The 13270-nt window shown below is 34.5% G+C and overlaps 1 protein-coding gene and 1 long non-coding RNA gene across 27 annotated transcripts in view; both read right to left on the bottom strand.

Annotated features, from left to right (window-relative positions):
* The window catches only part of LOC120414160 (tropomodulin), a 145782-nt gene that overhangs the window by 101709 nt on the left and 30803 nt on the right, over positions 1 to 13270 (bottom strand). The window contains exons 1-2 of one of the 25 annotated variants that reach the window (XM_039575205.2): positions 12086 to 12103; positions 3140 to 3265 (exon numbers count right to left, since the gene is read on the bottom strand). The exons of 23 other annotated variants lie outside the window; for them this stretch is intronic. In XM_039575205.2, the coding sequence (XP_039431139.1) occupies positions 3140 to 3196 (57 nt within the window). In that variant the 5' untranslated portion in view covers positions 3197 to 3265; positions 12086 to 12103. Of the gene's footprint in view, positions 1 to 3139; positions 3295 to 12085; positions 12104 to 13270 lie in introns of those variants that run through there. One more of the 25 variants, XM_052706638.1, reaches the window with a different exon arrangement.
* Positions 3548 to 12177, bottom strand: LOC128092565 (uncharacterized). Of its 2 annotated transcripts, none has more exons than XR_008211887.1 (2): positions 12036 to 12177; positions 3548 to 3623 (listed from the first exon to the last, which is right to left on the bottom strand). It is a non-coding gene; the product is annotated as an uncharacterized LOC128092565 (long non-coding RNA). The 2 variants fall into 2 exon arrangements; XR_008211888.1 differs by having other exon boundaries at positions 3548 to 3618; positions 12036 to 12174.

Raw genomic sequence — 13270 nt, 5'->3', positions numbered from 1 at the left:
TTAAACAAAATTGCATTAAATATTAATACCGTTTAATTTTAATTTTTGTTGTAGTTGTGTCGCAACCTTTAAAAACAAATCAGAGTTCAATGTTGTGTTGGGGCATAAAAAATGCAATCTGAAAAATAATGTTTTGCTTTTTTTTGGTTTTGCTAATCATCGATTGGACGCTTCTTTTAACAGAGTGTGGGAAAATTATACTTTATATTTTTTAAGGCGAAATGTTCAAAAAATACTAAATTAAAAAAAAAATTCCTAGAGGAAGTGTTCAATCTTCTAGATGGAAATAATTAAATTATTTTTTTAAATAAATAATTTCCGCACCCCTGGCAGACATCTTCTCAGAAGAAAATAGTTACACTCTGAAAAAATATCTATTTTTCATTTGATTTTACAGACATGACAAAAATTTTGATGACAGAAACTGAAATCTTTAGAGCTCTGGTACCGACTGACATCTTCTCAGAAGAAAATAGTTACACTCTGAAAAAATATCTATTTTTCATTTGATTTTACAGACATGACAAAAATTTTGATGACAGAAACTGAAATCTTTAGAGCTCTGGTACAAGTAAGTCATAATTTAGAAGGCAGTGTTGCCAATTTTTCGAAAAAATATCATGATTGTTTGAAAAACACTGAAAATATATGTTGACTATATTTTTAAATGTAAGATCAAATTTGCAATCGAAAAGTACTTTACATAAATTTCAATATTGTGCACCGTTTTCGAGTTATATCCACTTTAAAGTTGATTTTTTTGTAACGTGCCTGTAAAAATCATGACCAAATTTGAACATGCCTGAAAATATTTTTTTCTGACAGATCAGAAAATTTCCCATCAATTTGGTTCAATGATATTAAAGATTGGCTCAAAGGATGCAGAGATATCGCCTCCGGACGAAAGTCACACAAGATAAACGAGGTTTTCTCTACATCCGGTTTTTAATGTTAAAAATAAACAAATCAGTCCTAACATTTGACAAGGGTATAAGAACTTAGTTTTGACCATATCAAATTTAAGGGTTGATTGGTAAATTTGAAAACATTCTATTTGTGAAAGAACGAAAAAAAATTACGATATTTTCTTTTTTTTGGTATTGGATATTGGAGTTATCGTCACATAAAAAATCAAAAGTATTTTGGTGATTTATAATTTTTTTGAATTAAAATTATTCATGTTTGTTTTTCTGTCAGAAGCTGTCAGCACAGTACTTTTTGATTTGCAATTTGATTTTACATTTCAAAATAAAATGATGAAAAATTTCCAACTTTTTGTTCACGTTTTTTTTAATTATGATTTTTTCGAATGATTGGCAACACTGCCAAATCAATTTTGTACAACTTGTGCCATATGGCACAAGTACCTAAATACCTCGTTTGTCATCAAAACGTAATCAGAAATTAAGTTTTTTTTAAATGGTTATTTTGCGGAGTCCATTTTTTTGAGAATTGTCGATTTAAAAATGATGGCAAGTTTTTTTTTAGATTCTTAAATTTGCCGAAGACGATCAGAAAATCCGTTCTCAAGATACAGAATTGCTCAATTATCCGAAGCCTCGATTATTAGAATTGAATTTTCGGAAAATCGAGTCTTTCGGATAATCGAGTTTGGACTGTATTTTAAGAGCCTTTTTATATGGATAGCTGTCAAAATTGTATGAAAACTTGTATTGACGAACTAATAATGCAAAATGACTTTGTTTAGTTATAGACAATGTACACACAAAGTTTCATCCAAATCAAAAATTACTTTCCTAAAAATTTGCTCATTCTTGCTAGAATTGCTCTTTTAGTAGTTATAAAAAGTTAATTTTAAAAGAAGTAACTTTATAAGATTGACCAAGGACAGTAAGGACTTGTAAGCGAATCCTTTGAATGTATGTTTTTGAATTTGTTAACAAAACCATTACACAAATCTGGACCATCGTTCACAATTAATTATTTTTGTTTACTGTGGATCATGTTGGAGTAAAGTTAACAAAACCGTTGAATTTGCAAGCAACATGGAGACGCACGATGGGTCAAAATACGAAAACCACTATGCGTCTCCATACACTTGATTATCAAATCCATGATCAACACTCAGCCAACGCAATTCTATAGATAACATTCTTCGAAAAGAGTCATCCACCTGCGTAAGTTCAGCCAATCCCCCAACCTGAACACGTGTTACTTGCATTCCATTTCGCTACCAAGTTTGAGAATTGAGGGCTGCTCTATAAATATTACATAAACAAACCGCACCTAAGCTGTGTGGACCTGGGTACGCACAAACAATCCAGAGGCGTGCGCGTGGGAGGGGGGCAAGACCCAGGTCCAGAAATAACCGCGCAACAGTTCTCAGTTCTCCAAAGTCGTTGTCCTCTCGCGGATCGGTCACATATGGCGGATGCAGATCGAAATCGGAAAATTAGAAGAATGCCTTTCGGCTCAGTTGGATCGTGGTAGACGCCGGCGAGGAGAATCGACGTGACCCTATTTCGATCCATTACTGCGGATGATCGACACGTGTTTAGTTGGGGCGCGATGGGAATCGATTCCAAATTGAAGTAAATTTATTCTTAATTGAATCAACGCTGTAGGTCTAGGAAAAATATCTTTTTGGAGGTGGAGACAAAAACCTGAAATAATATTTGCATTGGACTCACTTTATTTTTTACAGTTTATTCAATGACATCACTTTAAAAAAAGCAGCTGATACGAACAACGTTACAAAACTGACAGTGTCTATTTTTGAAAAAAAAAACGCATAGTTGCGACAAGTGTGAGTGCCTCTTCGCCAAGTGAGCAAAGTCATTAATTTTAATGGCATTTTCCCGCAGCGCGTCTAAATTGTTTTCTTACCACCCATCGAGGGGAGGGGGGAAGATTGCGTATTCCCGGCTTAGAAACCAAAATTGTGAACACGATCAGTTGAACAGATGACGACACACTACGAGATTTGACGGTGGTGAGTTCAATGCACTTGAGGGTCGGTTTCACATTTTAGCTAGATTTGATGAGTTTTTATTTCTTGAAGAAGTAGTTTTGAAATAGCTTTTTCATTTAAAATTTTAAAATTGACGAATCTGCTAAAAAACTACGAAATTAAAGATTGTATTATTCTTACTGATGCAAAATTGACCAGCAAACCTACCGTGACGATTTCCGTCCTGGTCCACTCTTCCTCGTACATGCTCATTCCGGCCAACATTTGCACCTCTCAGGAACTTGATCTATCACAGTTTGACTCCACCTTGCATAAATATTTATCTCACCCCCTCTTAAACAGAAACAAACATTTGACTCCTTGTTTTTTCTTCTTCTAAGTGCAGAATTTCCACTCAAAAAACACTTACAAAAAATATTTTTTCCTTACTAATTTTTCCAGCATCCAACAAAAAAAAACTGAACACCAAAATAACCGACACTCTCCAACTTGTCTCCCGTGCTAAAGATTAATCACTTTTGGCTGACGTCGTCGTCGTCTTCAGGATGGAAATTTATGACACCACTTTTGCCGACTTAATCACTCCGGGTTTGATGTTGTGAAAATTTTGGTTCATTTTTGTTTTTTTTATTACCACTTTTATTTAGCACAAATGATATACGACAATCCTAAAAATGGGTTTCAGACTGTTCTGAAAGGATTTAAACAATTAAAGGTAAATGAAACAAGAATTAAATGTCAAAACAAAAAAATTAAAGTTTTTGATAAAAGATTTAAGAAGACAAGGCTTATTCTTTTTCAATTTTGCTATCAAAGCTGTTCATAAAAATGTCATCGAAGATCAATGATGATAAACATAATATTCACAGTAATTCGTTTTGATAAATTAATAAGCAGTACATTTTTTTCAGAAATTATGGTTTTTCCGAAAAAATATACCCTTCTTTGCATTTACAATCGTCTTAAACTTATAACAAAAGGATTATTCTGCGCAATTCATTTTTTGTGTAAAAAGTCAATAAAAAACCGGCCAAATTTTTTCTGAGTATTCCTTAGCAATATCCATAACTTTCATCAGAAAATCGTTCTTAAGATACAGATATTTTGAATATTTGAATATTAAAAATTGTATGGAGACATTCATGGACGAACTAATGTTTAAATTAGGGTAGAGAAGTCATCAATGAGACACGGGGAACAATGGTAAAATGGCTCTCACAAGTCGTAGTTTCAACCAATCAGGCTCATATTTGGCAGAAAGGTGTGTCCACTGGATACACGTCTGCCATAATAGTGGCTTTGGTTATGGACGCTCCGTTGAAAAGTTATTTATTAATGTTTGATTCTGGGGTGTAAAAGTAAATTATGGACAAAAATTACTTTTTCGCTAGTAGGCTGCCATTAACACCAGAGTGTTTTTCACATTTTTTTTGTGTGTTTGAGTTAAAAGTTAAAACTAAAATTTATTTTTCCACAAAGTAATTCTGACGGTTTGTGAATGATCCGGAACTCGTTGTGCGCCAGGTGACATTGAAGAAAATTGCTTCATCCGTGCCGTGAGAGGAAGTGCCCAAACCTCCGGCCATAGTGTCGTGCGTGTTCGAGACAAGATCATCATTCTGGTGAATGCCGGGTGAAAACTGATCGATCGGATCTCTAAGAAGACCCACCGGTAGCTGTCGAACATGCCAAAGCTGCCTGAGAAAAACAACACGGGAAACGGCGAACAGTGCCAGGAACAGAAGATCGAGAAGCACAGCAACTCAAGAATGAAGCTTTCGTGGATTTTCAAAGGTGGACTTGAAAAAACTTGGACTTCAAGAATTAAATGCCCATCTGGATGTGAAGAACTCGTAATTTGGTGAGAGCTTTCCTTTTTATTACAAATGAACACTTTCATTTACACACACATATTGACAATTCATTAAAGACAACCACGCCAACCTTATTATATACGCGGTAGGGTGTTCCCTTGGTCGTTCGCTGTGAGTTGTGGATTGCCTGCTTCTCTAATGAAGGTTCGACTAAGGGGGCATGCTTATTAATTTCTCGTCGCTCCATACCCTCAGTGACGTGATGGGAGCAAGGGCGTCTATACAAAGTGTCCCTACACCCGCTACAAATTTCCGGCGCTTGGGAAGGGAAGAGGGTAACCATTTTGATCTATGCGCGCCGGTATTTGTGGCACTCAAATTCGTGCAAAAAAACATATGCACGTGGGTGTACAGATTACGGAGTAAAAGATGATCGAATTGTTCACCTAGCGCTCACATGTGTTTCGGGACCAAGTTGCCTGCGGGTATGGGGATCATACATACATACATACAGTAGGCCGCCATTAACACCAAAACTAACATTTCTTTAGATTTTTTTCGACTGTTCAGGGAATAAGTTGGGCTGCAATGTCCCTTCATTAGGTTTGGCCAAAATTAAGAATATACCCAGAATCCAGGGCTGTATCATTGTTCCCCATTCCTTTCAGGCCATGGGTAACAATGAAACACTTTTATTTTTCTTTAAAAAAAACTTATCAATATCTATGTAATTCTTTCAAAACATAAATTGAAAGTGATTTTTGGCATAATTATTGAGTTTTTACTCTATTTAACAAAAATATAAAGTAATTTGGTATAAATATATGGGTAATTCTCCGCCAACTCACACAGCAGTTGCCCCGACCCCTCTTCGATTTGCGTGAAACTTTGTCCTAAGGGGTAACTTTTGTCCCTGATCACGAATCCGAGGTCCGTTTTTTGATATCTCGTGACGGAGGGGCGGTACGACCCCTTCCATTTTTGCACATGCGAAAAAAGAGGTGTTTTTCAATAATTTGCAGCCTGAAACGGTGATGAGATAGAAATTTGGTGTCAAAGGGACTTTTATGTAAAATTAGACGCCCGATTTGATGGCGTAATCAGAATTCCGAAAAAACGTATTTTTCATCGAAAAAAACACTAAAAAAGTTTTAAAAATTCTCCCATTTTCCGTTACTCGACTGTAAAAAATTTTGGAACATGTCATTTTATGGGAAATTTAATGTACTTTTCGAATCTACATTGTCCCAGAAGGGTCATTTTTTCATTTAGAACAAAATTTTTCATTTTAAAATTTCGTGTTTTTTCTAACTTTGCAGGGTTATTTTTTAGAGTGTAACAATGTTCTACAAAGTTGTAGAGCAGACAATTACAAAAATTTTGATATATATACATAAGGGGTTTGCTTATAAACATCACAAGTTATCACGATTTTACGAAAAAAAGTTTTAAAAAAGTTGGTCGTCATCGATCATGGCCGTTCATGGTCACCCGCGACAGACACGGACGACGAAACAAAGAGAAACGCAAAAAGTAACTTTTTCAAAACTTTTTTTCGTAAAATCGCGATAACTTGTGATGTTTTTAAGCAAACCCCTTATGTATATATATCAAAATTTTTGTAATTGTCTGCTCTACAACTTTGTAGAACATTGTTACACTCTAAAAAATAACCCTGCAAAGTTAGAAAAAACACGAAATTTTAAAATGAAAAATTTTGTTCTAAATGAAAAAATGACCCTTCTGGGACAATGTAGATTCGAAAAGTACATTAAATTTCCCATAAAATGACATGTTCCAAAATTTTTTACAGTCGAGTAACGGAAAATGGGAGAATTTTTAAAACTTTTTTATTGTTTTTTTCGATGAAAAATACGTTTTTTCGGAATTCTGAGTACGCCATCAAATCGGGCGTCTAATTTTACATAAAAGTCCCTTTGATGCCAAATTTCTATCTCATCACCGTTTCAGGCTGCAAATTATTGAAAAACACCTCTTTTTTCGCATGTTCAAAAATGGAAGGGGTCGTACCGCCCCTCCGTCACGAGATATCAAAAAACGGACCTCGGATTCGTGATCAGGGACAAAAGTTACCCCTTAGGACAAAGTTTCACGCAAATCGAAGAGGGGTCGGGGCAACTTTTCCCGATTTCGTGTGAGTTGGTAGAGAATTACCCATATGGATTTTACAAAATTTGAATACTTTTCAGTATAACTTTTGTGAATTAAAGCTTCAATTTGGTAAAATTGCGGAACAATACAAAACCATGACGTTTTACTAGAAAATCATTTATTTCCGTAGCGTGTCTCATTGTTCCTGCCAAGTGCGTCTACAATGAGACAGTTGAATAACTAGGGCTGTAGACGTAACATCAATTCCATATTTTGGTCAATATTAGAACAGATTAAAAGAAAGTAAATGCAACAAAAAGCTCATTAAAACATGCTGATGTAAAAAATACAAAAATCGTTGAATGTTAAAAACCAAAATTGTCTCATTGATGACTACCCTACCCAACATTTAATTTTAATAACTTCTAATCGCATAAAAAAATTAAACTCGTTCATGAAAAAAATAATGGTATTTAAACATTTAATTACAGCAGAACAAGGAAATAATGAAATAGCAACTAAACTGCCCATGATCGCATAAATGTCCCATATGCATTTTCGTCACTTTTGAGTTATTGATGCAGTTTGGTTCAAAATCGTGTGCTCTTTCAGAAAAGCCTATAACATCCAGTACTTTGTTCTAGAAATCAGGAGGAAATCCAGTTTTTTCGTGAAAACTTAACACGTAGCCTTATGTGTGGGACAAACTTGTTTTGCGTTTTTCTCAGCTTGCTGTTTTTGCATATGGGACATTTATGCGAACATGGGCAGTATAGCTTTGTTAGATTTTTATCAACTTTTGTAATAGCTCTAATGAAGACAATATCATGTTCTAAGCATGCTTCTTCATCTATTTTATATTTTATAATACAGCATTTAAAATTCGTCAGGTTTCGATGCTGAAATAGAAAAAAAGCCTCTGGTTTTACTGTATTTTTGAATGACACATTTGTTTTGATTTGATGAAACTTTATTTTTGCATTTCCACTGTCAAAATAAGGAATTTTGCATCATTAGTTTATTTATTAAGACTATTAAAAAAATCATGGAAAACATTTGTGAACATCCATTTTTAATTTTTAGACATTTTTTTTGGTTCAATTTCGGAAATCTATCACGAGATTTATGGTTTATTTTGTTTTTTTTTTTAACATATAAACTAATTCACATTTTTCCGTGTTTATTTTTTTAAATCATTCATAAATTACGAATCATTTCAAAGGATTCCCATGCAAAATCCAATGTTTTTTAAAAATTGTTAAATTTGTTATTTTTAACTTTGTTAATCATTTTTTGCAAATAAAAAAATATATAGCAATGAGCCCACATTTTTTAATTGTTGATATATCGGAAAATATGGATCATGTACAACGTACAATATAGTGAAATTTTCTGATATTTTTGTATAACATACTTTCGGTATTTTAAAAGAAATTAAAAAGAAAAACAAATGAAAATTATTGGAAAATAGCTCCAACTTGAAAAAGTTAGCATTATCAAAATATCCAATAATTACTTTAAAAAAGTAATCAAAAAATGATTAGAAAATCTAAAAAAAAAGTATTTTTGGTACAATCAAAAAATCTCTGGTACAAATGTATCGTAGTAAATGCCAAAAACAATCCGACCGTCAACCATCCGTCATACATTGTTGAAAATAAGTTTGCACTTTAGGGGGTAAAAACATGTGTAATAAAAATTTGAAAAACAATTAAAAAATAAAAATGTAGGTATTATTTTAATAAAATTTTCAAAAGAAAAAAAAAATCATTTTTAATGAAGTTTCTTTTTTAACCAAATCAAACCTCCATCCCCTCGGATGAAGCATGGATTACGCATGGACAACGACGACATCAACCTAGGAAAACCGTTTAGTTAATATGTGTAATTTTAGTTAGCAAACACAGATGATACCGGAGGTAGCAATTGAAAAGGTACAAACCTTACGCCACCAGATTAAATAAATAAATAAATAATACCAAATTATGCTTTAAATTTGGTTTTGCTGCCAATAATTTTTTTTTATTTTTTTGAAAAATATTTTTCTTGTTAATTTTTAGCAATATTTAAACTTGTTTTAAGCCCTGTTGAAGAAAAAACTAATTCGAAAATAGTATATTGACATTGTGTGGCTTACCTCATAAAATAACTAGTTAAAAAAAAACATGATTTAAATTCAATAAATGCCACCTCGGTCTCCGGTACTAGAGCCTTGAAAAAAAATTCAAACGACTTTTTTTTCAAATTTCAAGTTTCTTAATAAAAATATCCCAAAATTTCCAATGTAAAATGAAAATATTTAAACAAAACAATTCATGTAAATTGGATTTTCCGAACTTAGTCACTCAGTTGGAAAAATCTTCCCTCGCATTTCACCAACACTAAGCCACAACCCCCATAAAGAAACCCCACCCAAACAGTGAAAGCACTCAGTTCAACGTCCCAAGTCCACAGAAAGAGAGTTCAATCTCAAGGCGATCTCCAACCGGCCAGACTTCAACACAAAACTTCTTCTTCATCTACTTTTTCTTTCTCTTCCTGTCACTACACTACAATTTTCGATAAATCTTTCGTCAAACAACGAAATTACTACCACCGCGGCAGCAGCTCGCGCAAAAGCCGGCCTTTCTTCACAGCCCATCTGTTACAACACTTCCTCGACCCTCCCCCTGGAACTGAAAACAACATCAAGAGGACAACGGCTCTTGATCTTCGTCGCTACGCGACCTCGACGCCATTTTTTCTTTCCTTCCTTTTTGAAAAATACGCGAATTTTGAAAGGATCTACTTGATTTGAAAGCCAATTTGTCACTTCCTAGTTGGAATTAGACGATCTTTCCTTTCTTGCGATTTTGTGATCATGCTATCTTGTCACAACATTTTCAAAATCGTCATAAAGCATCTAAATTAGACCACATCCGAAATGGTCAAGTAAACAATCGAAATAAATTTGGTAATTTGACAGGTACAAGTTGATTACTATCACACAAAAATAAAAATAGTATTGATAGCTGTCAATGTTTTGACAGCTGTCAGTGATTTGTTTTTGCAAGATTCTTGGAGAATCATTCATAAATTACGAATCATTTCAAAGGATTCCCATGCAAAATCCAATGTTTTTTAAAAATTGTTAAATTTGTTATTTTTAACTTTGTTAATCATTTTTTTGCAAATAAAAAAATATATAGCAATGAGCCCACATTTTTTAATTGTTGATATATCGGAAAATATGGATCATGTACAACGTACAATATAGTGAAATTTTCTGATATTTTTGTATAACATACTTTCGGTATTTTAAAAGAAATTAAAAAGAAAAACAAATGAAAATTATTGGAAAATAGCTCCAACTTGAAAAAGTTAGCATTATCAAAATATCCAATAATTACTTTAAAAAAGTAATCAAAAAATGATTAGAAAATCTAAAAAAAAAGTATTTTTGGTACAATCAAAAAATCTCTGGTACAAATGTATCGTAGTAAATGCCAAAAACAATCCGACCGTCAACCATCCGTCATACATTGTTGAAAATAAGTTTGCACTTTAGGGGGTAAAAACATGTGTAATAAAAATTTGAAAAACAATTAAAAAATAAAAATGTAGGTATTATTTTAATAAAATTTTCAAAAGAAAAAAAAAATCATTTTTAATGAAGTTTCTTTTTTAACCAAATCAAACCTCCATCCCCTCGGATGAAGCATGGATTACGCATGGACAACGACGACATCAACCTAGGAAAACCGTTTAGTTAATATGTGTAATTTTAGTTAGCAAACACAGATGATACCGGAGGTAGCAATTGAAAAGGTACAAACCTTACGCCACCAGATTAAATAAATAAATAAATAATACCAAATTATGCTTTAAATTTGGTTTTGCTGCCAATAATTTTTTTTTATTTTTTTGAAAAATATTTTTCTTGTTAATTTTTAGCAATATTTAAACTTGTTTTAAGCCCTGTTGAAGAAAAAACTAATTCGAAAATAGTATATTGACATTGTGTGGCTTACCTCATAAAATAACTAGTTAAAAAAAAAACATGATTTAAATTCAATAAATGCCACCTCGGTCTCCGGTACTAGAGCCTTGAAAAAAAATTCAAACGACTTTTTTTTCAAATTTCAAGTTTCTTAATAAAAATATCCCAAAATTTCCAATGTAAAATGAAAATATTTAAACAAAAAATTTCATGTATATTGGATTTGTCGAACTTAGTCACTTTGTTGGAAAAAATCTTCCCTCACATTTCACCAACACTAAGCCACAACCCCCATAAAGAAACCCCACCCAAACAGTGAAAGCACTCAGTTCAACGTCCCAAATCCACAGAAAGAGAGTTCAATCTCAAGGCGATCTCCGACCGGCCAGACTCCAACACAAGACTTCTTCCTGGTCTTTTTCTTCTTCTTATTTCTTTTCCTGCCACTACACTACACTTTCCGATAAATCTTTCGTCAAACAACGAAATTACTACCACCGCAGCAGCAGCTCACGCAAAAGCCGGCCTTTCTTCACAGCCCATCTGTTACAACACTTCCTCGACCCTCCCCCTGGAACTGAAAACAACATCAAGAGGACAACGATTCTTGATCTTCGTCGCTACGCGACCTCGACGCCATTTTTTTTTTCTTGTTTCTTTGTGTGCTAAAAAATGCGTGAATTTTGAAAGGATCTACTTGATTTGAAAGCCGATTTGTCACTTCCTAGTTGAAATTAGACGATCTTTCATTTCTTGCGATCGTGTGATCATGCTATCTTGTCACAACATTTTCAAAATCGTCATAAAGCATCTAAATTAGACCACATCCGAAATGGTCAAGTAAACAATCGAAATAAATTTGGTAATTTGACAGGTACAAGTTGATTACTATCACACAAAAATAAAAATAGTATTGATAGCTGTCAATGTTTTGACAGCTGTCAGTGATTTGTTTTGGCAAGATTCATGGAGAAGAAACTTTAAATAGACGTTGATATCTGTCAGATTTCCTAACCTCTTCGATTGTTTACTTTGACGTTCTTTTGTTTATTGCAGACCTTTTTTTCAAAATGGCTCAAATTGACCCAAGATAGCACAACCGCGACGACGCTGGCGGTCATTAAAACTAAATCCATGTCAAACGCAACTCGCGCTACGATCCGTAATCCACTTTGTTATGATCCGCGTAGTTTCGGACCTGCAGCTGTTCCACCATTAATCCTCCCATAAAAACACGTGTCTTGCTACCTCCTCTCGATCTCCGCTGCTTCCAATGTGACAACTCGCGAGCAATCCGCGCGACACAGAATCTTCGGTAACGGATCGGCGGCGACTACCCGACTGTAGAGTTCTTCACGGGACCATACTCCGACGGCGACTAAAGTGGGGTTCCAAAAATCCTCTTTTCATAAAACGCGCTAGTTCAACGGGGGTGGCCTCAAAGGGTGGAGGGGCTGGACACTGTGGGGAGGGGGTTTGATATACGGAAAAAAGAGCTGAGAACGCTTTTCCAACGACCAGCAAATTTTCACAGCTTCTCACCGCAAGGTGCGGGCGTTCACCGCCAGGGGGAAAGGTATTGTGATTTGAGGAAATTTACCTCACAGTTTTCTCAAATTATTATCATGATATCTGAAACTTTTACAAGAATCCTCTGAACAGTTATATTTTCAAAAATATCATATCAAAAGTAAGTCCTGCTAGGTGACCAAATCTTACCACTTTCTTGTACTTTAGCGTCGGCTCTCATATTTATAATTTCCCCTTCCCCCTCGGACACCCTCGTATCCACCTTTGGTAAGTCTGTGTTTGTTTTCCTTAGACTTAACCCCCGCGCAGGAGGGTATCCTGCTTCGGCGATAAAAACCAACACTCTTATTTTCACACTTCTCTCACTACACTTCTGGTGGAGAATTTCCAGAGAGACACACACACGCAACCGTCGCTCAAGACGGCTCGGATAAGTGTGTCATGTTGAAGTTTCCACTTCCACTTCAGCTTAGACTTTGGAAAACACCAATACGCGTGCACTTCAAGTGACCAAATAAATGAGGAAGTATATCTGATTTCAAACTAAGTTGCTCACGTCATTGTTAGAAACCAAAGAAAAATCATGTTAAAGTTCTGCGAATTATCATAAAATTAAATTTTCGAGATATGTACCCAAACATGAGTAGCCAAATGCGATGACAAATTTGTCAGAGGCTCTGCAAATGGATGTCAGAAGACAACGCTATGATATCCGATGTAATCTCGGCCCACAAAACTCGCAGAAATTCTATTGTTAACCTGGGTGATGAATAGAGAGAATGCGTAACGTGATTTTCGAATGGTCCCACTTTGTTTACATCTACAAAGTAGGAGGCTGTTCAAGCACAAGCATGACTTTCTCCTTACTGGTAAATGAGCTGTTTTATAATCAGTAGTACCGTA

The sequence above is a fragment of the Culex pipiens genome, chromosome 1, assembly GCF_016801865.2.
Source record: "Culex pipiens pallens isolate TS chromosome 1, TS_CPP_V2, whole genome shotgun sequence".
NCBI lineage: Eukaryota > Metazoa > Arthropoda > Insecta > Diptera > Culicidae > Culex > Culex pipiens.
Note: the sequence above shows the minus strand (reverse complement) of the source record. Positions and strands in the feature narration are given on the sequence as shown.